Source organism: Stegastes partitus, unplaced genomic scaffold (genome assembly GCF_000690725.1).
Source record: "Stegastes partitus isolate 25-593 unplaced genomic scaffold, Stegastes_partitus-1.0.2 Scaffold46, whole genome shotgun sequence".
In the NCBI taxonomy this organism is placed as follows: Eukaryota; Metazoa; Chordata; class Actinopteri; family Pomacentridae; genus Stegastes; species Stegastes partitus.
The window spans coordinates 412,087-437,007 of NW_007577777.1; the positions used below are offsets into that span (position 1 = coordinate 412,087).

Consider the following 24,921-nt stretch of genomic DNA (forward strand, 5'->3'; position numbering starts at 1 on the left):
TAATAAAACCTGTAAAATATCTTAAACAACCAGCCTTCGAATTGCTTGCCTTTCTGACCAGCATATTTATTTTATTGCCCCATACTGGAGAAAAAAAAGGAGCAAATTCATATATTTAAAAACTGGAATAAAAGAATACCCACAATTCAGAGGCTTTTTTTTTCTTGAAAATGACATACATGATTAACTGATTATTAAAATAGCTGCATATTACTTTTACTTTCTGTCTAACAACTGATTAATTGCTTTACCTACAGTCATAAATGTCTGATTTTCACTTGTATTAATTTCATTCCAGTGAAACAGGTTATTTGGCTAAAAGCAGGCCTCAAAATTTACACAAAAAAGCACATTTTTTCCTCCCTCCTTAATGTTTGTGTACACACACAAATGCACAAACCCACAAGACGTGAACACAAAGAGGTAGTCAGACAGTTTTACAGCCGTGCGTGAACACACACACACACACACATGCTGGTTCTAATCCAGTGGTATGCGCTGAGCTGTTTAGTGTAACAGGTCTGCATTGTTCAGCAACGACATGCACAACACATGTGCCTCGTGTCAAAGGTCAAGTCTCAGCGCTCAGAAACGCATTAAGTGACAGTCCAGCCCTCTGAACTCCTGCAGTAAGTGCGTCTCTGGCAGCTGTGCAGGGGCTTCAGAAAGTGTCTGTCCGCTTTAGTTTTACTGTATGCAGCTCAGCAGTTAAACCGCGGCTGGTAATTATTATAAACACATCAAGCTTCATTACGGGACCTGATTAACTTCATTACAACCTCAGACTGTCGAGCCAAACTTTGTTCAAACACGTAGAACTGTATTTTAAATGGTAAGGGAGGAGCCAAAGTTCCCAAAGAGAACAAGAGGGATTTTTTGTGTGTATAAAATTGTATACGATAATACTGCTGTTTGACAAAATGGTGCAATGGTGGAGTTCCAAGAAAACACGGCATGTAATTGTGTGGCACAAAGAGTGGAGTAAAATGGAAAAACTGAAATTCAAGAATTACTTGGCCTTAAAAGTAAGTGTTTCTGTATGTATCTATATGTCGTCAAGGCAAACCACACTCCCCATAAAAAGACATCAAAATTACCACCATGCTGCAAGATATTTCTTGTTCAATACTCCCCCTGCTGGAAATATGTATTACTACATCTGTCATCCACTGAACCCCTGTCTGGTCTGTCTTTTCTCTCATCAAAAGCTCACAAACTTAAAATGCTGCTCTCTAAATTGAGGTTTCCTTCGTCTCCCAGGGCCCGATTGCGCCTTCTTCTCTCCTTGACTCCCCCCCGGCCCCCAGTGCTCCCTGTCCACCGCCTCCCCCTCCTCCCCCCGGACCTCCTCCGGTCTTCACCGATGACGACTCCAAGCCTCAGACAGACAGTGCAGCAGCTCAGCACTCTGCGCTGTTCGCCCAACTCAACCAGGGCATGGACATCACTAAAGGTGGGTCCACCGTGGGGCCGGAGAACGATGATAAAGAGCAGAGGACCATTTCTACTTGACTTAATTTTTTTTAAATGCTCAGGTAGCTCTGGTAACTAAGACTCGTGACATCTCCTAATAGCCTTGTATGGTTCTTCTTCATTCTTTCCACCTGTAGGTCTGAAGCATGTCTCGGATGACCAGAAGACCCACAAGAACCCCAACATGCGCCCTCAGACGGCAACTCCTAAAAGCAAAAAACCCGGAGCTGTGAACTCACCTAGGCCGGCTGCCCAGAAGAAACCCCCTCTGCTGGAGCTGGAGGGGAAGAAGTGGAGAGTGGTGAGTTAAAACGTCCTCTTCGTTCACAGAATATTTGGAATTAAATTAGACCTATGATTTCATTGATGACTTCATTTATATTGTACTTGCATTTGTTTACCTGCTTATCATATTTTTAATCCAGGTCAGATCATTACTAATATGTGTCACAGGTTATTCTTAAAACATGTTCCCTTGTTGTTGCAGGAAAACTTTGAGCAGACGCATGACCTGGTGATTGATGACACGGAGCTGAAACAGGTTGTGTACGTCTTCAGCTGCAACAACTCCACCGTGCAGGTTAAAGGCAAAATGAACTCCATCATCATAGGTGAGCTGCCTGCAAACGGAGCTGAAGTCACAGGTTTTGGGCTTAAATTCAAATGAACTAGTGATGCACGATATTAAAATTTCTGGCCGATACCGATATTAAGATTTCTGATATTGCCGATAACTAATATTACCGATGTTGATGTTCAATTTTTGTTCACTTTGAAAAATGAGCATAAGTAAGCACTGTGAGAACGTGAAAACTATTCAGAAGAAGCCCAAATTAGACCACATAGTCTTCTTTATTACGTAATAAAAGTAAAACACATTTAAACACATTTAACGTTCAAGTCCAGGACCATTTAGGTAAAAACATCTGTGAAATAGCAGCAATATCAAATGTCGAGGCGCAGGCGCTAACGTTAGACAATCGTCGGTTTTGTTCATTTGTTCATCGGACCGATACCGATATATGGGAAAAACACTAATATCGGCCGATACCGATGTAGTCGCTGTTATATCGTGCATCCCTAATATTTACTGATGCTAATTTTCCTAATTTCAACTGTTTTCACTCTCATCAGACAACTGCAAGAAGCTGGGCCTGGTTTTTGAGAACGTTGTTGGGATTGTCGAGATCATCAACTCCAAAGCTATTCAGTTACAGGTAAGCAGATCAGAATCAGCAAAAAAAAAAAGGACCAAAACTCTCTCCACCTGGGCTACTGCTATAGCTCAACAGGTTGAGCTGGTGACCCACATACAGGGGCTGTAGTCCCCGATGCAGTGGCCATGGGTTCGAATCCTGCTCATGGCCCTTTGCTGCAAGTCCTTCCCCCACTTTCCTATATAATAAAGGCAAAAAACAAACTCTCTCCACCAACATGCTTGAGAGGGAAAAGCTTACAAAAGTTGCTAACAGAAAAAAGAGCAGAAGTGACTGCAACAGGCTGCATGCACGCTCATTCTCAAATATTTACAAAAAATACATGCACTAGCTCTTAAATCCACATATTCACGATCTTAGATTATAGTGATTCTAAATGAACTATGCCTCTTTTTTGATTGGCCAGTGTTCACAGTGTAGTCAAATCTCTGAATGTTTTTCTGTGATTGTGTTATTGTTTGCTGCATCAGTGCAGTAAATGTGAGACGTCTCTCCGCAGGTGTTGGGTACAGTTCCCACCATTTCCATCAACAAGACCGAGGGCTGCCAGGTCTACCTGAGCAAGGATTCCCTCAACTGCGACATCGTCAGCGCCAAGAGCTCCGAGATGAACATCCTGATACCAGAGGGAGAAGACGATTATGTGAGTGTCCGTTATAAAGATGAGTTCAATCTCTCTGCCCGTTCTGTCAATAGAAATAAGCTCAGGCATGTCAATTGAACATTTCTGATATTTTAAACTTCTTTGTTTGTTTTGCAGAGGGAGTTCCCGGTCCCGGAGCAGTACAAGACAGTTTGGAACGGCTCCAAACTGGTGACAGAACCAACAGAAATCGCAGGCTGATTGTAGCTTGAATCACCAGTAGACACAAATACTTCTATCCACCTGATGTCATTACTCAAATATACAAAAGGGAATTTTTAAGCAGGCACTGCATCCATTTAACTTTTAGTCCACTCCTTGTTGCTGTATTTGTGACTTCATGAGAGGTTTCTCAAGCACTTTGACCTAATCAGTAATAATCGCTGTCCTTATAACTCCACACTGTCGGTACTATAGGTGAGTCATAAAGTAGTCTAATCTCAGGTTTAAGTAACACAAACTTTTCTTTAAGAATATGTAGCTGCTGAGATTTCAGCATCCTCAAAATATTTTCTCTGTATATTTTAGGGTTATAACTATAATTACAACTGGCATTTATTGGTGAGTTTCTGTATATTAATACATTTTAAACAAAAGCACAACATATAGTTTTACAGGAAAACTAAAAAATTACATAACAAACACATACAACCTTCAGTGGCCAAGCAAACACGTCTATACGGTATATTTTCTATCTAATAAAGTGTATGTTAGTTACTTCTTTTAATGTGTATAGTGCATGGCAGTCATGTAGTAATTGTAAGTATTGATCTGCTTATTTTGCATTCATGGCTGCATTACACAGCATTCAGATGAATCAGCCCAGATGAATGTAAAAGGGTCTAATGTGCTGCAGTCGACATTAAATCAGCTGAACAAAATAATTAAATACCTAGTAATTTCTTTTATGTCATAACTAATGGGCTTCAGTGGTAACTTTCACACTTGATCACTTCTTCCTATTTCTATATCACAGTGTATACCACTCTGTTTTGTACTAAGATGCAGCACACGGCACCAGCATAGCACAGATAACAACGATCAACACTAATACTTTTCAAAAACTTTAATTTACATGAAAACCATTCATTGTAATTGTGTATCCTTTTTCAAATAAAGTCAAAACCCCCCAGTTGCGGCTTGTTAATTTTTATCTTGCATAAGAGAAGAAAAAAAAACACACCCACACACACATACAGGGAGAAACAACATGGCGAAAAGAAGTTCCAACAATGAAGGCAGAAAGACTAAAATCTCAGGATATGTACAAACGATCTACAGATGTGACAAAGACAATCACAGGAGTATTTAGTCAGGCTGATAAACTGCATCTCCAAATTGTGTATTTAAGAACAAAGATACTTCAGCTTTTCACCACCAACATCCACATTTGCTGGACTACATCCACACAGGAGGAGGTCTGGAATGTGTACGACATGTAAAAGCTGCTTTTCAGTGCTTGATGACAACGTTTCCTTGAGAGTCTTGAGTGAAGAGCATCTCGTCCTCCTCTTCCTCCTCCACCAGAGATCTATGAGCACTAGTTCTCACATTACTCTGATCTTTAAACGGACTCCTGGTTTGCAGACCTCTATGTGCGATCACCCTGAAGCCTTCAGAGTCCTGAGTAAACAACGTGGCCCAATTGTCCTCATCTTCCTCCCTGCTTCGCTGCTGCGCTGCTCGTTTTTTAAGAGGAGAGCTGCTTGGTTTCGTCCACTTAATCTGCGAGTCAAGAATGTCTTCTTTTGCAGACTTTTTCCACAGTTGGCTGATGTGTTTTCGAGGTGAAGCAACTTTTGGTTCTGTCCACTTATGATTAGAAAGAGGTCCGAAATAAGAGGACGGTGAGCGTTTAACTGGGGAATTACAAGACAGTGACCAGCTGTTTTCTTTCTCATCATCCATCTGAGAAGAATGAAGATGTTTAAAGGATTTTTGAGTTGAGGTTCTTCCTTCCACATCCCTCAGACCTCCAAAGTCCACCTCACTCTGTAGACTGTTAAGGAAACTTGGCTCAGAGCTGCTAAAACTCTTTGCTGCAGTGCATTCTTGGTTAGTTAGGTTAAATTCATCGTCATAATACTGGCTGTAGGTGAGCAGTGGGTCCTGACTCCACGCTTGTGGAAGAGGTTGACTTTCACCTGGCAATGAGGAGGCATCAGTGAGCCTCCTCTTACTCTGTGGTGGTTTACACTCCTCACGCCTCTCTTCTTCAGATTCATAGTTTTGTAGAGGAGAATGACTTGCTGTCTGCCTCTGCTGCAGCATTTCTTCCGTCTCTGTCACATTTTCATTTTTCCACTCATCATCCACAGCAGGCTCAGAGTCAGACTTTTCAAGATACATTTCACGTCCTCGTTTTCTCCCAGATGCTACAGTTGTGGATGTAGATGATGAAAAACACTGCACTGGATTGATGTCGGGCACTTCAGAAGTTGACATCTTATTGAGGACTTTTTGAAGAAAGAAGAAAGAAATAACAATATTTTAACACAAAATGTAATAATTCACTGCATCAGTTTGTAGTTAAGCAAGTCAACAGGCTACACCTTTATCAGCTTCAGACTGGCTTTCCTTAATATGACAATAATCCTTCCAGCAGAGTTTTACCACTTACCTCTTCGGTGAGGGGTGAAAAAGGTTGATATAGAGCTCTGTTTAGTCTTTGGCATTTCCATTTTGGTCTGAGTGAAGTTGAGTGCCACAGCTAAACTGTATCCTCCACCATTGGCCAAAGGATTCAGCAATTTAGAAATGGGGCGGGCAAAACGTTTCTGAAAAACAAGATGTGCAGAATAAAGTATTATCCATCCAGGTGCAGTAACAGAATAAGAGGCTATCAATAGGTATTTTAATAAATTAGTTCACTGCTGAATTGAAAGTTAATGAAGCAGCCATTTAACCATGTTTATAGCCTGTTTCCACATTTACCTGTTTAGCTTTTCCTTTCAGCTGCACAGTGTCCAGCCAAACACCACATTCCCCTTGATTGGAGGTCTGCTTTGCTGCTTTAGAGCCCTTCATAGTGGAGAATGTAGACTAGATCTGCAAAACATAAATAAATCATTTTGTGAATTGGGTAAACCAGACATGAATTAAAAGCAGAGTTTAGATGTATCAGAAGCTTATTGTACAAACAATTCTTTTGTCTCTATGTCAGCGGCAGCGTTTGGCTGGGCGTCCATGTGATAGCCCTGAATGTTTTAAAAAGCTTTGAATTTATTCATCTGTCATTCCCATCATGGACTACATCTCTCAAAAGTAGGATGATCTTGTTGTGCAATACAAGTAGCGTATGACATGGATCCTCTGTGTGACATTTAAGCAGCAGATTCACTTCACACTAATTGGCACTTGTGTATTTTCTATGAGCTTGTGTGAGACAGCGCACCAACTGCAGGGCTTGTCATTGATGGCATCTGGTTGTAATTACTTAACAAATTAATTAAATTAATGAATGGCAGGCTTCGGCTATAAGAAGCTTTGATGAAGATAAAGGCAACAAAAGCCAAGACAAGATGATGTGCTGTAGGTTCTCACCATGCGTTCACAGCTAGCTTTTAGTTTATTGTGTTATGGGACTTTAGAGGTGAGCTATTTCCCTTCGCAAGCACCTGTATCTTCTTCTGGACTATTTAAAGGCTTAGTCACCAAGATTACAGAGTATTAATAACATATAAAATGCACCAAACTCCCTCCAGCTGGAGCTCTGGTGTTGCTCAGTGCATATAATCATAGCTGTAAATCATCATGAATAATACTAATTGCAAGACAGACAGTAAGATAATTACTGACCTACCCAGCCTGTACTCTCTGTTATATCAATGTGGGACAAAGGAAAGCATTAAAAGAAAGTGGGATGATTTTACTGTGCAGTGAGCACCGTGTCTCTATTCATTTTTCTCTATAATAACTTGAACGTGGTGCTATTATCAAGTTAAAATCTAAACATTTCTGGATTGGGCTAAGCCTCCAATGCTTCAAGACAACAACGCCTCTGCTTCACGTTAAATAACGTCGAGAAAATCCAAGACTAAATGTAAGTGATGCTGAAAGAATTCACATTGACCTTCCTTAATCCTAAACTAGCTACACAACCATTGTTAGCAAACTTCGCTAATAATCATAGCACTATTTAGGCTCGCTATGCAACTCAAATGATCATCAACTAACCTCATAAAGTTGCGCCGTAATGTTTTCTGTTTGCCTCAGCTTTTCTTGAACCTATCTAACTTTAAAACGTTAGGAATACACTGTCTTTTTATTCTCTTTTCGTCCTCGTCTGTTTGTTTGAGTCTGCCGCCTTCACGTTGAGGTACTCGTGATATTTGACTGTACAAAAACGCTATAATGTGGTCAAGACTTAAAACCTTTACTTTAATGTAGCTAATAATAGCAACAAGCAATTTTAAATGTAACATATAAGCATCCAAGAAGGGATTTTTAAAATTCTATACTCATATTAGTGTCCAAAACGACTAAATCTTTAAAATGATTCATTTCTAGCGAGGCGCGATGGACACCTAATATTTTGACGTGTTCGGGTCCTCGCTGAAGGGTGTGTTTACATCGACGTCACAGCAGTTTGCCGAAAGGGTGAGTGAAGTGTTTTTTAATTTCGTTGATTAAACACTATAATTGACATGTCGTGAGAAAGGCTAAGGTCATTTAACCTGTTATCGTAATAATTATCAGTAATACAAAGTTTAATGTTAATAAATAACGACCTATGCGGCCCAGTCCTCATATATCATAAAGGAAGTGCTTACGAGCTAGCTTCGGCGGCTAACTTGGGGCTAGTTTATTCGGCAAAACAAGCAATTGGTGGCTAAAGATCGGCTTTCTTCAGCAGGAAAACTCAGTGGATCGACAGTTTCATCGAGTGGATGTTAGGGCTTAAACTCAGCGTGGTGGCATTGTCAAATTCTGTATCGCTCAGCCACTGTGTCGAAGCTGTGATTATTAACCCAAGTAGTGTCTGCCAGTTCATAGATATGACACAACATATTCTTGGTGTTTATTGGGTCAGTTCGGTACAGTATGTCGCACCCAAAACTGGACATTAAAGAATCTAAGACTAAGAATTTAATATATGTGTTCTGTTGAAAATTATCAACACAAGACCAATCTGAAAAAGGACATGTGTAACTGGTTTCAGTGCCATCAGATCCAGTGCCTTCAAATTTCTATAATCCCTCAGGATTTAATTTCCATATTCATCTGATATACCCTAACAACACTTTGGGCTATAGCTGAAAGATTCAGTATGATAAAGTGTTTAATTTCAGTTGATATACGTAATTGTTGCTCATTGTTAAATACCTGTTTTTAGTTAAAAATCAAAATGTTGAATTTGAAATTAACTACTTTGGTCTCTTTATAAAGGTACATAGGTAATAATTTTAATGTTTACACATCCATGACAACTACACAAATAACTACATTTACACACATAGAAAATAATCATAATAAAGGCATCATCTCACCCTGACATACATTAAATCATCCATCCATCCATCATCTATACACCGCTTAATCCTCACTAGGGTCGCGGGGGGCTGCAGTCTATCCCAGTCGATTTAGGGCGAAGGCAGGGGACACCCTGGACAGGTCGCCAGTCTATCACATTAAATCATGAAATAAGTAAAACCCATAGGCACGCAGAGGGTGAAGAAGGTGGAGTCGCCTCACTACATTGAGGTGAACGTTCAGAGAGGCAAGCTAGAACCACATATCACCGGATCAGTTCCCTTCACTGGCCTCTATATGTACCCCAGCATCAAGTCAGTCAACCCTCGAAGTGGGCCACTTGGTGTATGTCACTTGCAAAGTGAAGTTGGTTGGGGACACTAGGTCATGGGTGTTGGTCTCCGATGGCCAAAGCTTCCACCATGGGAGGTCTGAGAGTGCGTACAGAGATGATAAGAGGCCCAGTCTTGGGAGGCCTGTATGAAAGCCATGGGGAGAGCGACAGAGGTGGAAGAGGCTACGTAGACAAGGGATATGTCAGGGTGTTTATCAGTGAGACTTATAACCAAAAATGGTGGAAAACCTGTCTGTACCAAATGATGAATTGGTTTGCCACAGTAGGATATGCCTGGATATTCCGAGATAAACTGTGACATGAATCTTTTTCAGATCAAATTCTGATTCATCACCATCATGTTCCACGGGATACCAGTCACAGGAGGAGTAGGAGGAGGTAAGACATTCAGTTGAATACAGTGCTTGATATTTAGATTTTCGAACTGTCCAGTCATCATCCTTTCAACAGTAAATCCCACTGTTATTTTATTGCACTGTTTTCTTTTCCACAGCTCCAGCCAATAAACCGGAGTTATATGAGGTACATTTAACAGTTTAATGTTCTAATTACTGCTGTGCTAACAGGATTTTTAACATAATGTAACCATAAAAATGTTCAACAATTACCTTATTGTTTTTTTTGTTGTTTTTTTTAGTTTAGTTTTGTTTTATAACAAGAACTTCCCATGCTTCAGTAAAGTTAAACCTTGGAAATGATATTAAGATTATGTGATATTTCTAGTTGTTTATCATAGCTATCCCAAATCATGTCATTTCAGGAGGTGAAATTATACAAAAATGCAAGGGAAAGAGAAAAGTAAGTGCTAAACATATTACCAACAACCAATATAACATAAATACATTATAAATAATAGATTGATTGTGTTGCCAGTTGTAACATCTTGATATTTATCTTGTTTCTAAAGGTATGATAACATGGCAGAACTGTTTGCTGTCGTCAAGACCCTGCAGGCTCTGGAGAAGGCTTACATCAAAGACTGTGTAACACCTAATGAGTGAGTTATACTTAAATTCATATTTTATGTTTACCCTTTGAACCCCAAGCATTTGCTCCTGTTGCATTTTTATTTAGTCATAGTGGGTTAATTTTTCACTGCAAAAAAAAGTTCTGCACCTCTATGGAAACAGCACAACCATGGATGGAAGTAGGGAGAACTCAAAAATGTCGTCTGTGCAGTGTAACAAAGTTATAGAGTCAAAAAGAAAAGAAAAAAAAAGACTTATTTAATTATTCATTTCACATAAATTGGAAAAAAAAAACTGGAATCAACATGTACAACATTTTTCATGTACCAACAGGTGTTACCAATATTTGAAAAAGAAATGGTGACTCTACATACTGTAGATGTTTTACTACTTACATTTTTAAATTGCTATCACATTTATCTCCTATCTGCTCTGTGTAAGCACAGCCTGGCCTGCAGTTCAACCGACACATTAGCAATGTTTTGAAGATAACACACTTTTCAAACCTGGTCGTTCCAACGTTGAGAGGATTGTAAGACTTAACAAATATGCCACACAGTACTTTAATTGTTTGTTTTTATAAATGACGATGTGTTGGTTTCAGGTACACAGCCTCCTGTTCCAGACTCTTGGTTCAGTATAAGGCTGCTTTCAAACAGGTGCAGGGCTCTGACGTGGGCTCCATCGATGACTTCTGCAGGAAGTACAGAGTGAGTTCTCATCTGGAGCACAGATTCTTTTATAATTCATTTTTCAACAATGATGTTTGATTTGTTTTATCTCTGTAATGTTCTGAAGAATCTTCCTTTTGTCATTTTCTCTTAGCTCGACTGCCCATTAGCAATGGAGAGGATTAAGGAGGATCGGCCAATCACCATCAAGGACGACAAGGGCAACCTGAACCGCTGCATTGCAGATATAGTTTCTGTATGTCCTTTCTCTCCACAATCATATTAAATAGTCAGTTCAGTCAGTTCAGACAAGAGACTTTGTTTGGGCTGTGTGCCAGAGTAAAAATTGTTGCTGGCTTTTTTTATGTATTTATTTAATGAAATGATTTAGTGCGCTCAGTTTGAGCTAAGTGGACGAAGTGGTTTCACGTAATTTGGCTCATCCTCTGGTCAGACGCTGAAAAATGTGAGTGGATATTGCCAGCTGTATCCACTGCCAGCTTCCATTTCATCTCATAAAATCACACAAACTAATAAAATCAGCGGACAGACAGTGAGATCCTGGCTAGAGCTGTGCACACTGTTTGTGTTGCTGACTGTAAAACAAATAACATATTTTCTCGTGCTGAGTGGGAAATTTTTGAAAATATGTTCAACAGCATCTCATTGTCACTTTCTCTCACCTTCTACAACCTTCAGCTCTTCATCACTGTGATGGACAAGCTGAGACTGGAGATCAGGGCCATGGATGAGGTACATTTTAAATTTATGCATACAGTGTTAACAGTAAACAATCACTTAAGTAGACGTGGAAGACACTAATTATTTTTCATGTATCCAGATCCAACCAGACCTGAGGGAGCTGATGGAAACCATGAACAGAATGAGCAACATGCCTCCAGACTCAGAGGCTAAGGACAAAGTCAGTCTCTGGTAAGTCACTCAAGCGAGAAGGCTAATACAGCATGCCAGTTTTGTTATTTAGAACTGCTGCAATGTGTTGCTGCAGTTTTTTGAGAACATGGTAGGTGGACATTTGGCAGTTATTGGCAATAATTTCAAGGGGACTTTTTTTTTTGTTTTTGACGCACACTGCAGCTTGTAATCTGCATCATATTTATGCATCTTGCACTGTATTAGCTACGTAGTTACTGTGGTAGCCTTTTGATGGTGTGGCAGAGTAGTGCTAGTCCTGTGGAAGTTCCTGGTTCTGGAGCTAAGTCTCGACATGTCACAGTTAAGAACCACAGCAGAGATACATGTTGTTATTTTCTTTATACAACAATGTGGCTACTTAGTCGTGTAATCTTTACTATGACGTATAAGTTACACTGACCCTCAGTAGTGCAGCTCTTACCCCACTCTGTGATAAGTTTGCATTTCAAAGCCACAACCTAAACCACTTATTAAGTTATGTTTTGTCTTAACTATTATCTTACGGGATCTTTTTTCACCAGGTTGACCACCCTGAGCAGCATGTCAGCCTCTGATGAGCTGGATGATAATCAGGTGCGCCAGATGCTGTTCGATCTGGAGTCGGCCTACAACGCCTTCAACCGCTTCCTCCATTCCTCTTAAAAGCATCTGTCCATCACAGAACTGTCTGTCTGGATTTCTGACTCTGATACATGTTAAGTTAAAAGAAAATACACTCTACTTTCTCCTGATTGTTCTGGCAGGGAGTGGATTTATAACTGGACAGGTTTTCTGTCTCATATCTGTGCAGTTCTTTTTTTTCTTTGTACATCTGGTTCTGATGTTCCATTATCAAGTTATGTACAAGTCAAACTCCGCCGCCTTCACTGTTTGTGGTACATCATGCTGCCTGCAGCCTGCAGCCCACTGGGCTCATTCCTGTGCTGCAAGCTGCTCCATAGGCCTTTTTTTTCTATCCAAATTTGTTTGATAAATCCTTTACCGTTGGCTGTTTATTCTCCACTTGACAAAACAGTTTACTCTTTATACTGTGACATCAAAAAAAAGGTCTAATTTTGTACCTAAGTTTTGCAGTTCAACAAAGAATAATTCTACAAATATATTTGGAAAGGCCTACAGATGAAGAAAAGGTTGCAACAGCCAGTCTTTGTATTACTGGAAAGAGGAATTCTTCTATTTTTTTCTTCTTGGTACCCTAATTGTATCCACTACCTGTCACCTGTTCACCGTGTGTTTTTCCTATTACATAGGTTTTTACTGTAGAATCGTATAATAGTGTGTGTAAATAGAGTAAAAGAAGCTGCTTTGTCTGTCAGCAAATCAAACAGAGCTGACTGCAAGATGATCAGACTGCACTTCAAATTAAGCATTATATTGAAACTAGGATGGAAGGAAATGCTGATTGCTTGTTTTTCTGACCCTATCTTTTGTTAACATGCCTAATCTATATTTCCTTTGAAGTGAGGGTTTCACCACATCGTGGGCAAAAGAGAGGTGGACACACTTCCTCCTCATTTTGCTTACTAAATATGTTTCAACCCCCAAACACCATTAGGGAGAACATATTTATGAAGATTTATCATTGTAAATAATAGTTTTGATTTTTAAATAAAAGCATGTAACACCTTTTTAGAAATAAACTTTTAAAAAAATAAAATACTTTCAGTTTGTGTTTTGTGTTGAAAATATGCCATATTCCCATATTTATAGTTAACTTTGAAATTAATTATTATAGTTATAAAGACCTTTTTACATGCATGTCAGCTGTAATTTTTTTCGTACGACTGCAGCAGATGCACATCATTGCTGGGTTAACCTGTTTGCCCCAAGACTGTTTGCCTCTTTTTACTCACCCACTGCCATTGGCTCTGCATTGTGTATACAAGTGTTGGCTCCAAGCTACAATTAAGTGCAGTGCACACATCAGATTATACAAGGCAGCTTTATTATGACCCACAGAACCCTCTCAAGCTGGAATGATAACAACTCAGAAGGCTAGTGCCAATATGAAACCTTATCAGGGAGTTTTTGGTGCCTGCCCCCCCCCCCCACACACACACACACACACACACAGACGCACTTCCTGTTAAATAAAGTAACACAGACTCATTGCGAACCGATCATGGTAATTGTCAGTGGTGGACATGCCCAAAACCCATTCTGAGCCAGGAAAAACCCTGCTTACTATTAGTACCAATGCTGTAATTTATTCGCTACCTTAGTTGAAAATAACATAAATAAAGTTGACTGCATGGGTTTAACACATTTTTATTTCACAAAGTATGCCTAACTGTGGGCTGCAAGATAGAAAGGTGGTTAGCATCGTTGCCTCGCAGCAAGAAGGTCGCCGGTTCGCATCCTGGTGAGGACAGCCAGGATCTTTCTCTGTGGAATTTGCATGTTCTCCTCTTGCAATGTGGGTTGTTCTCTGCCTTCCTCCCACACAGTGCAAAAACATGTTGAAATTAATTGGTGATTCTAAATTGTCCGTAGATGTGAATGTGAGTGTGCTTGGTTGTCTGTCTCTAAGTGTAGCCCTGTGATAGACTGGAGACCTGTCCAGGGTGTCCCCTGCCTTCACCCTATCAGCTGGGATAGACTCCAGCCCCCCACGACCCTAGTGAGGATTAAGAGGTGTATAGATAATGGATGGATGGATGCCTAACTGCTCAAGCATTAGTGTAAAAGAGGAAATAGTCCAAATAAAATCTAGTGTTAAAAAAGCATTCAGTGCCAACTTGCAATACTGATGCAACACAATGAGCAACAAGCAGGCGTCCATCAGAGTTATTTATTGCAATAAACCATCCTCTTGCCTTCCTAACACCAACTCCTAAGACTAAATCATATAAAATCATATTCCATCTTATAAGGAAGTTTATTTCTCCTACCCCTCTTAGCAGGAAAAAGGTGTAAGGCTCAGTCTTTGTGAGTTTTGATTAACCATTTTGATAGAGCTTTGTTAACTAATGAGGCCAACTGTGGCTTCATAGAGGTATTTGTGTGGGTCTGTCTTCCTTTCTTCCTCCCTGGAATTGTGCTCTTTGATTTACATCCTCAATAGAGGGAAAATTAGGCCTCCTCTGCACATGAGCACCAAGGTCAAGCTGGTTTCCCAGCACAAGTGGAAGAGAGACAGGCCTTCATATGAAACAGCCAACATGTCATATAGAAAATACAGAAAGGAATGAGTGGTAAATGTGAATATAAGGACTAAAGTGATGATTTTACAGTTGAAACCAGAAGTTTACATACACTGTATAAAAAGACATTTAACCTTTTATTTCTCACAGTCTGATATTAAATCAGACAAAACGATTCCTGTTTTAGGTCAGTTAGAATTACCAACATTATTTATATTTGCTAAATTCCAGAATAATGAGAGCAAATTTTTCAGAGAAATTTGTATTACTTTCTTTCACGTGTAGGAACTCCATCACATCATTGTTTCCAGAATCATGCACTAAGAAAGAACCAACTATATCACCTTACCTCTATCCCCCCTTTATTTCACTTGAGATTATAAGAGACTAATTTGTCTTGCGCTAACGTTAAAGGCGAGGTGCTGGTTGCTTTTTATGTCATTTTAATTTCTTTACATTGTTTTATAATTTGCATTCGGCGAGTTAGTTGCACCACTTACCAAGTTATTCGTAGTGCTATGGGTTGGTGTTGACCTCCAGTTGCAGGAGTAGCTGAAATGGGTGTTCACCTATTGATTTGTGATGATATGAGGTAAGGTTTCTTATAGCACTTGTGTACACACACACACACACACACACACACACACACACACACACACTGAGCATTCTGATATGGGTTCTATGCAGATTGACTCTTTTAAAACCAGCCTCAAGTGAAAGTCAAGGAAGTTTAGTTTTTGACACACTGGCGATTTTTCAGCCGACGTTGGTGCTTGCCACTAACCTAAACCCTTAACCATCTGAAATGCTCAACTCTTAAAACTAAAACCATACTTTATTTTTTTTTTAAATTACTATTATTAATATTTTTTCAATAGTTTTTTTAAATTATTAATTTCAGGTCATTTGTATGCTAGATTGTGTTATTGTTATGATGTATATACCGCGATGAAAAATACAAAATTAAAAAAACAAACAAAAAAAAAAACACTCCAGACAACATGGCGGCCGTGTGGCGAGCTTTTGTGCTGCGGCCCCTTTAAGACGCAGACGGCGGCGTATTCGTTACCAGGACGACAGATAGCGACAAAACTCCGCGGCTCGTCTGTTTGCAGCAGAAGTGTGGCAGCTCCTAAACTGACCACTAACACTTCACCTTGACCACAAAAAAACACAACAACACATTCTGCTTAGTGCCGGTTAAAGTAGACTGTGTATTTCTCAGTGACTACATGGAGGTGGAAGCTAAGCTGCTCCTCCACCGACACTGACTGGCTGAAGTGAGCAACGCGGCGTCTGCATGGGGAGTTGTCAGGTAAGGTGCGAAGCCACAGAGACGCTCGGCTGCTGTATCGGTGATATTCTTCATTGCTGTGTGTTGTGGGAGTCTTACGGACTTGAATGCTTCACCTCAGACCGGACCGCAGGCTTCTCTCGAAACGGTTTATTTACTGCTAGCGACGTTTCTTTTGAGGAAACTGACAGTGGTCTGTTTCAGGAACTATCACGGAGCTTGGCGAGGATTTCTGTGTGAGCAGCAGCAGCAGCAGCAGCACGAACTGAAACCGGGGAAAAATGAGCAAAAAATATGAGTCAGGAAACGTGTCTGAGGTGGAGGAACACATTTCTCTCAAGTATGAAATCAAGAAGAGACTTGGAAAAGGGGTGAGTGACCTTTTAGTTGAATTGCTGTAATGTAAATGGACGTTAATTTGCATGTGGTTATACGTAGAATTAACCCTGTTCTGGACTTTTGGACCCCAGGCCATTTGGTTTAGGTGACAGATGTTTTTTGGGGTTTTTTTGAAGATTTTTTATATATATATAAAAAGATGGACATTTGTCATGCATTTGGCACCAAAAATACGTCAACTTATCAGAGAATTTATTTAACATAGTGCAAAAGTCTATCATGAATACCAACAAATATTTTGCATGTATTCTTTCTTGGGGTCTAATGGACCCTGAAAGACCTTCTACTTATGGAAACATGAAAGTCCTGAGTAGGGTGAAAGGGGATCAGGGAAAAATGTTCAACTAATATATATCAACATGAAACATCTTTAGCTGAATTCTTGCAATAAGATCATCAGTTTTGTTTTTTGTTGTTGTTGTTTGTTTGTTTATTTTAGTTGTACATCAAATTTTCTAAAATTTTGTTTTGAATTTATCTCCAGAAGTGATCAAGCCAACTTTGAAAAACGTTTCATTTTGTTGATATTTTGACATTCTCTCTCTCGCTCTCTTTTTTTTTTTTTAAACTACATAAATCAGAAAATACTCAACAGCCAGTAGAAACCTTCAGGACATAGATGTGAATAGAAGTAGAAAATCTGATGTATGTAGGTGCTGCTGAAGTTGAGATTTCTGGCTCAGAGCATGAGAAAAAATTCATTTTGAGAAAATTGCCTCAACATATATGTATTGTTACTGAGCATATAGATGCAAATAGACAAAATGTTGAAAAATAAACACATACTGTGTGTTCTCTAACATGCTATGGAAGCACAAAATCCCATCTTAATAACAAAACTCTTCACACTAGAGTGCTCTGGAATAACCCTTCCGTCCACCTGTACATCACTTTTTTTTTTCTTTTTTTTTACCACTTAAGTTCCTTCTGTTCTTTAGCCTTAAGAAAATTCCTGAAATTCTCCAGACTTAAGGTCCTCAGTGAACAGCAGTGTTGTAAGCAAGAGGTTTATTTACTTTGGCAGGACAAACTCTTTCTTTGCAAATCAGCTGATGTGTGCGGGTGCTTGTTCCCTTTGGAGTCCAAACCCGTTTGTTTTTCTCTCCGCTGGTGCGGTTGCCACAGGACTAAAAACAGACTGGGTTTCTTTCCACCGTGTGTCCACAGAGATTCACAAATTGCTGCTGTGCTTCAGATAACCAGGTGATAACTGCCACGTAGAGCTGTCATATTGGCATACCTGAGGGCGGCGGTGACTCAGGTTACGCAGCTGTTCAACCTGTTTACTGTTGGCGTAGTAGCATCCTGGACAGGGTTTCTTAGAGGAAAGAAGTGACGGCAGCACTAAATTTAAAGAGCTGTAAAGTAGTTCTATAGCAGCCAACACTAAGCTCTATTATATGATATTATTCTGAATTTACTGTGCATTGTTTCAAATGTCATTTTGTTAAATTTCCCAGTGAGTGTACTTCATTATCAGTTTTCCTGGTTGCCCGATACAAAGAGTCTCCAGTGCTGTGTGAATCTGATCCTTAGCCTCTGATGACAATGTCGCTACAATAACAGTGTATCCTGATGCCCTGCCTCTGTTACGCTTGACTTCACTACCTGCCTCACCCTCCACCTTAGTCAAAGCTGTAGCTACTGATTCAAATCCTCCATATTTTGTTGTAGAAATATAGTGACCATGAGGGATTTGACATTTTCTAACTATCCATCCATCCCTTATCTATACACCGCTTGATTCTCACTAGGGTCGTGGGGGGGCTGAAGTCTATCCCAGCTGACTCAGGGTGAAGGCAGGGGACACCCTGGACAGGTCACCAGTCTATCACAGGACTACACTTAGAGACAGACAACCAAGCACACTCACATTCACACCTACGGACAATTTAGAATCACCAATTAACCTCAACATGTTTTTGGACTGTGTGGGAGGAAGCCAGAAAGGCACATACCTATATTTTTTTGGAACTTAGTGTCCTGAGAACTTCCAAGAGAGAACACTGCATTTAAATCAACATGTGGAAAATCTCTGGGACATGCTGCTGCATTTTTATTTATTTGTCAGGGACTGTGCACAAAAACATTAATCACACAGGAAAAGGTGCATCGTACCAGAGTTACCCACTAGCCAATTTCCATCTTCAGACTCTGAGAAGGTTGACATAATTTTAAGTATAAAATTGGTATCTAAGCTACTACATGCAATTAAAATGATATGATCAAACATATATTCACAGCCTAGCAACCTCACACCCTCACTCCCACATACACATCATGAAAATCTCACTTACATTATATACATACTCCCCTACTCACTCCTCAGACTGTCAGTATATAAACACAATATAAAAATCAAGTTGATACAGGGATAAAATTTCTTAAAATCCACTTTATAGCAGCACAGGAAAAAAGTAAAAATCTCATGTGTTTTCAGACAATCAGAGAGTTTGATCTATTGCTAATTGGACTAATAGATACACAATTGGCTTTAAATGCTCATTTGTAATGGGGGAGGAAGTGCTACTTTGTGTCTGTATTCCTGGGTGCAAATCCTGCAGTTGACATTTCACTGACTGGCATTGAATATGTACCCGCTCCTATACGGCTGATAAAGTGTTAACTGTATTTTGTATCTGTCTCAGGCCTATGGCATTGTCTGGAAAGCAGTTGATCGACAGACAGGCGAGATTGTGGCTGTGAAGAAGATCTTTGATGCCTTCAGAAACAGGACAGATGCCCAGGTGCGTACTACGTGAGCTGTAACAAGTACAGTAAAGTAACTTCTGTGAACTCTTAACCTTTATCACATAGAGGGCTGGTGGTTTCCAACATTTCGGCTTGTTTTTATGATTTCCGATTGCTTAAAAATGAAACAATGCAACTGGAAAGGGATTATTAGAGTTATTGTTAGAGGTCTGATGTGGCTCTAACACAGTGTAGATGTGAAAAAAATCATCATCAATTCAAATTTTCAAGTGTTCTATGTTGTAATTGTATTGCAACACTTTAGATTTTTTTCTGACTCCCAGGCTGGGGTCGACTAATGGAGCCGTTCAGTATAAATGACCTCCTTCACCTGTTTCAAGACAAAGACAAGTCTGGCTAATGATTGAATAGAACAGCAGGCTTGTGTGTACCTAGTTTACATGGCTGGTAAACAAGACTGCTGCTTCCTTGTGTAGTTCATATCATGACTGTAATGCTTTTGTTTTTTTTCTTTTTACAGCGGACATTCAGAGAAATCATGTTCCTTCAGGTAACCATAATAATTATGTGTGAATTAAATAATAGCTCGACTGTTTGTCAGACCATCATCCTTTGAGTTCTAATCTTGGTCCTGAAGACTCAAATGTTATTGATCTCAGTCCGACTCTCATCGTCTTTATCTTCATCTGGTTTATATGTAAAATGGTTTTAGATGTAACTGCATTACTTAACAGTACACTTCACTGAACAGCCTCACTTTTTTCCAGTATTACATACTCTGTGTATTTTGGTGCACTACAATTTATTTTTCCATTACGGTTCTGCCATGTTTCTGCTGAAAAGGCAGGATTGTGCTGGTAGGTTTTGTCATTTTTGCTTTTATTCAATGCAGTGTAGACAGAGAGGAAATATGAGGAAATAGAGCACGGGAGTAAAGGTCTGGCTGGCTGGGAATTGAACTTGGGACTCCATGCTCAGGACATTTGTGCAAATGTGGTTTTCACCCTAACCATGGATCACACCTGCTAGCAAAGTTTGAAACCAGTTTTGCACTGGGTCACAAAACAAAACACAAAAACAAACACATGATGACATTGTCCTTGCCTATAAGGGATCCACTTTTGGGTAAAAGTACTTGCACAATTGCAAAATTGCACAAGTTGGAAACCTCTAAACTTTTTTTTTTTTTTTTTTAATCCACTGTAGCAAAACATGCAGGCAACAGCATGCAGTGCAAGTGGCACAGGTCCCCAATGCATTTAAGTTTCAAAACAACTAAAATAGGGAATGTGATTTTTTTAGTTTGTGTTTTCAAAAATGAACCCACTGTTCTCCACCCCCACGCGGAAAATGTTCCGTTTTCGTTTTTTCATCTGTTGACCTACATTTGTGTGACCTTCAGCTGTGCCACTGCCCCCTAATCAGCTGTTGATCTTCCACTGCTTTAGTCATATGGTCTATAAAGTCCATTATGTAAACACTGTTGAAAATTTCACTGTTGTTTACACAACCTTGACACAGTGCCTGCCAGTTATTACAGGTCAAACAGTAGCCAGTGTGTGTGTGTGTGTGTGTGTGTGTGTGTGTGTGCAGGTGTGGGTGTGTACGTGCGTGGTTTCTGTTACTGAAACTCTTTATTCTTTGTACAGGAGTTTGGCGATCATCCCAACATTGTCAAACTTCTAAATGTCATCAGAGCGCAAAATGATAAAGACATTTACCTCATCTTTGAATATATGGGTGAGTGTTGGAATAATCATCATTCAACTTGAGGGAGGCTGCAGTGGTTCATGGCAGTTTAATTTGGCACTGAACAGGCCGATGTGTGTGTGTGTGCGTGTGTGTGTGTGGAAGCTTCCCTTAGCTGGCTGCACTGTTTTACTGCAGAGTCCACAGACAGACCTCTCCCTCTGTGCAGCGTAATGCTTGACTGTACTGCAGCATCACAGTCCAGACCGCTGCTGTTTCTCATTTCATTTGATTTCAGCCACACTGTTGGATTGAAATCAGTATTTATGTTATTATACATGAGGATGTGTGTGTGTGTAAAATGGCCGTGGATGCTGATCTTGAGTGATGATTATTTACAATCGTACCACTGGCTGAAATGACTGTTGCTGCCATATAATGAACAAATTTTCCCTTCTGCTGTGTACCAGATACTGACCTGCATGCAGTGATAAAGAAAGGCACCCTGCTGAAGGACATCCATAAACGTTATGTGATGTACCAGCTCTTCAAAGCCATCAAATACCTCCATTCAGGAAATGTGATTCACAGGGACCAAAAGGTACATCAGTGATATTATCAGATGGAGAATACGTGAATAACATGTGGAACAAATCACATTAATGTACTGTGATCTTATTGGAATTTCCAAAAAATCCCAAATTGACAGTTGAACTTTGCATATATAGCTTTATTTTATTATTCTCAATGCTCAAAAATGCTGTGTTTATACAATAATGTCACATACAGTAACACAATCCTGCAGCAAATCTGCTCACGTCAGCACAAAAAGACTCTTGACCCTGGAAATTTGATTTTCATTCCTCATTTTTCTCTCACTAAACCTCTTTTTCTTCTCATACCTTAGATAAGCTCTGGGAACTTAAGTGAAAACCAGACTCTTATTGTCTTTGTGAAGAATGTTTCTCTTGTCTGTGTTTCCCACAGCCATCCAACGTGCTCTTGGACACTGACTGTGTTGTCAAGCTGTGTGATTTCGGCTTGGCCAGATCGCTCAACCAGATCCAAGAGGACGGTGGGAATCCTGCACTGACGGAGTACGTGGCAACACGTTGGTATCGAGCTCCTGAGATCCTGCTGGGATCCGCAAGGTATCAACTGCGACGAGCATCTGTTGCAGCTTTTTTTTTCTTCACAACAGATGATTTTGACAACGGTGAAGAACAGAAACATGACATACTTGTCTTCAAATCCCTCTCCAGTCATTTATTAAAGTCTTTAACACTCATTTCTGTGCATCAAAGTAATTTAGCCATACAATATTCGAACCAGAAACCAATTCTGAAGAAGAATAATGGCACAGAAAGCCCTAGCCTGCAGGTTTACGGGATCAGTTCTTTAGGTTTGTTATATTTGAAACCCTGCAAGGCTGAATATGTGTTTTTACTGCAGTTTCAATACAGTAATGCTCAGCCATGGTGTTAACTGCATATTTCACTCATGATATGTCATCATGTAGGCATGCTAGCAAGGTAAAATATAAATATAAGTTGGGGTCTTCTCTTAATGGGACGGAACACAAAATGTAAAGCTATGTAGTAATTCTCAGTGTACCAGCCTGTAAAAGGAGTGTATCTTGTCCGAAGGTACACGAAAGGTGTGGACATGTGGAGCCTCGGCTGTATCCTGGGAGAGATGTTGCTGGGAAAAGCCCTGTTTCCAGGAACATCCACCATCAACCAAATAGAGAAGATCATGAGTGCCATACCACACCCGAGCCCAGAAGGTGACTAAAAAAAAACTCCAAATTAAATTTCCTCAAATGCTTAACACTTTACTTATACTTTGAATTAAATAAATACCTTTCCATTTTCAGATATTGTTGCAATCAAGTCTGAATATGGATCTTCTGTCATTCAGAGAATGTTGCTGAAGTAAGACTAGATTTTCTTTCCAATTTATGTTGTTTTACACTACACAGAATATGTTAACAAATCAAATGTGTTTTTGTGTACGTGTACATATAAATCGGGTAATCGAAAAAAACAGTGTTGACCTGCAGCATAGTACTCAGTCATCTCACAAGGAGGTTATTTATAAGTACGTAAATAGCATGTACAGTTCATGCTTGGCCTCTTTCTGATCATGTCACTCCAGCACTGGGCTATTTTAAGGAGTCCCAATAACAAATTTCTTCCCCTCCACCGAGAACACTATTATGAGAGCCTACAAGTGGAGGCGAGGCTGATTAAATGCTCAGGGAGCAGAAGCACTGATTGTTGCAGTGATGGAAAGATGCAGCAGTGACAGGACAAAATCGTAAACTAAGCAATGACAGCTTAAATAGGCCACCTTACTGCGATGGATGGGTGCACAGGAGACGTCTAAATCAGCAGTGCAGTCTAAATGTCTGCTTGAACTGTCTCATGGACTATTTTTAAAGAGGCATCATTGTTAGAATAATCTAGTTTTTGTCTTCTTTCAGGTAAGTAAATCTTGTGACTTGTATTTTATTTCTCTGACTGTTTCATTCCTGTTTTGTTCTTCCATCACCAGACCACAGGTGCCTTTGGAGGATCTTCTCCAGCCGTCTGTACCTCCTGATGCTCTCGACCTGCTGAGGGGTTTGCTAGTTTTTAACCCAGACAAGCGGCTGACTGCTGAGCAAGCCCTCCAACACCCATATGTAGCCAGGTATTAAGAATCAGGCATTCACATCAGCCCATGGTTTAGTAGATGTGTTCAGGTTTCCCGAACAGCAAAATGATTGTAGAGTTTTATTATGTTACCTTTTGTTTGCTTAGCGGAACAGCAAGAATTATTATTTTCTTTTTTCTATGTGCCTGAGATCAATCATTGTACCATTATGTCATTTTAATGTTGCCAGGAAGTGCTGTCATGCATCTCTAACTGTGTTTTTCTTTTCCTGGAGGTTCCATAATCCAGCCAAAGAGCCCGCTCTTAATTGCGATGTCGTGCTGCCAGTGGATGATGATGTGCAATTATCTGTGGTTCAGTACCGCAACAAACTTTATGAGGTGCAGAATGAGTCATAAATGCTCCAAAAGCAGCACCGAATTCAAATTTTACACAGCAGACCTCATTACTGTGAAGTGTACTGCATTAAAAATCATTAGTGGAAGTTAATCTGATCACGCTGATTAAACCTCCTAAATGTTCCTCTTCCTTACATGCAGATGATCCTGGAGAGGAGAACCAATCACGGGATGATGAGGCTGATCCAGCCAAAGGAAGGCGGTTGCGTCAGTAGCGGGGAGAAGCCCAGCGTGAAGTGTGATAAAGCAGAAAAGGGCCCGGTGGCAGCAAACACCAGCGAAGATGACAACCATGAAGGGAAACCACAACATGTAAAGACTGATGAGACAAACCAGCTGCTTTCACATACAGGCGTCAGCAAACCTGTGAATTCATCCCCCCCACCTGCTGTGGAGAAGACGAGCCCATTAGCTAGCCCCAGCTTAGGGAAGATCACATATAACCCCATCACACATGCCCCAAGTATGAAAATCTATCTGTACACTAATGAACCTGAGTAATTTTTTGCTACTGACCATGTTTTGTAGTATTTGAAATTGACAATATTACAGTTGTTTATACAATTTACCTTTTAAAATGCGGTGATTTTCTATTAAATTAAATTTATTCTGGTTATATTACTTAAAGTGAGGTAACAAAAAATATTGGTTTGGTACAATACTGCAGCAGTACAGCTGTATATACATTACAGAAGTCAGTATACCTGCATATTGCTTAACATAGAGAGCACAAACTGTTTTGTTTTTTTTCATTTAGATGGTTTTGTTAGGAGTCCAGCTGGTCCTCCTCATTACTGCCACTCCACTACAGCCAGCAGGAAACTAGTGGCACAGACCAGTAATGGAAATGCAACTCTATCACCAACAGAGGGCAGCAGTGCTAACGTGGTAAG

The 24,921-nt window shown here is 40.0% G+C and overlaps 4 protein-coding genes across 4 annotated transcripts in view; 3 read left to right on the forward strand and 1 right to left on the reverse strand.

The window, feature by feature from the left end:
- The window catches only part of cap2 (cyclase associated actin cytoskeleton regulatory protein 2), a 25,975-nt gene extending 21,510 nt beyond the window's left edge, over window positions 1-4,465 (forward strand). Inside the window, exons 8-13 of the mRNA XM_008306628.1 lie at window positions 1,261-1,453; window positions 1,611-1,774; window positions 1,961-2,084; window positions 2,608-2,690; window positions 3,190-3,333; window positions 3,451-4,465. Of these exons, the coding sequence (XP_008304850.1) occupies window positions 1,261-1,453; window positions 1,611-1,774; window positions 1,961-2,084; window positions 2,608-2,690; window positions 3,190-3,333; window positions 3,451-3,534 (792 nt within the window). The 3' untranslated portion in view covers window positions 3,535-4,465. The remainder of the gene's footprint in view (window positions 1-1,260; window positions 1,454-1,610; window positions 1,775-1,960; window positions 2,085-2,607; window positions 2,691-3,189; window positions 3,334-3,450) is intronic.
- On the reverse strand, window positions 4,303-7,598 carry aunip (aurora kinase A and ninein interacting protein). The gene is made up of 4 exons (XM_008306616.1): window positions 7,510-7,598; window positions 6,268-6,381; window positions 5,954-6,110; window positions 4,303-5,789 (listed from the first exon to the last, which is right to left on the reverse strand). The coding sequence occupies exons 2-4, from the start codon at window positions 6,358-6,360 to the stop codon at window positions 4,786-4,788; spliced, it is 1,254 nt and encodes a 417-aa protein (XP_008304838.1). The 5' UTR covers window positions 6,361-6,381; window positions 7,510-7,598; the 3' UTR covers window positions 4,303-4,785.
- Window positions 7,599-7,868: 270 nt separating this feature from the next.
- vps28 (VPS28 subunit of ESCRT-I) lies at window positions 7,869-13,392 on the forward strand. Its single transcript, XM_008306639.1, has 10 exons — window positions 7,869-7,932; window positions 9,475-9,538; window positions 9,654-9,682; window positions 9,921-9,958; window positions 10,068-10,157; window positions 10,733-10,838; window positions 10,954-11,055; window positions 11,499-11,552; window positions 11,641-11,732; window positions 12,257-13,392. The coding sequence occupies exons 2-10, from the start codon at window positions 9,499-9,501 to the stop codon at window positions 12,375-12,377; spliced, it is 672 nt and encodes a 223-aa protein (XP_008304861.1). The 5' UTR covers window positions 7,869-7,932; window positions 9,475-9,498; the 3' UTR covers window positions 12,378-13,392.
- A 2,640-nt stretch (window positions 13,393-16,032) lies between these two features.
- The window catches only part of mapk15 (mitogen-activated protein kinase 15), a 10,155-nt gene continuing 1,266 nt past the window's right edge, over window positions 16,033-24,921 (forward strand). The window contains exons 1-13 of the mRNA XM_008306650.1: window positions 16,033-16,193; window positions 16,377-16,543; window positions 19,220-19,318; window positions 19,804-19,833; window positions 20,933-21,023; window positions 21,443-21,573; window positions 21,960-22,123; window positions 22,619-22,758; window positions 22,849-22,906; window positions 23,529-23,666; window positions 23,905-24,010; window positions 24,170-24,491; window positions 24,786-24,918. Of these exons, the coding sequence (XP_008304872.1) occupies window positions 16,454-16,543; window positions 19,220-19,318; window positions 19,804-19,833; window positions 20,933-21,023; window positions 21,443-21,573; window positions 21,960-22,123; window positions 22,619-22,758; window positions 22,849-22,906; window positions 23,529-23,666; window positions 23,905-24,010; window positions 24,170-24,491; window positions 24,786-24,918 (1,502 nt within the window). The 5' untranslated portion in view covers window positions 16,033-16,193; window positions 16,377-16,453. The remainder of the gene's footprint in view (window positions 16,194-16,376; window positions 16,544-19,219; window positions 19,319-19,803; window positions 19,834-20,932; window positions 21,024-21,442; window positions 21,574-21,959; window positions 22,124-22,618; window positions 22,759-22,848; window positions 22,907-23,528; window positions 23,667-23,904; window positions 24,011-24,169; window positions 24,492-24,785; window positions 24,919-24,921) is intronic.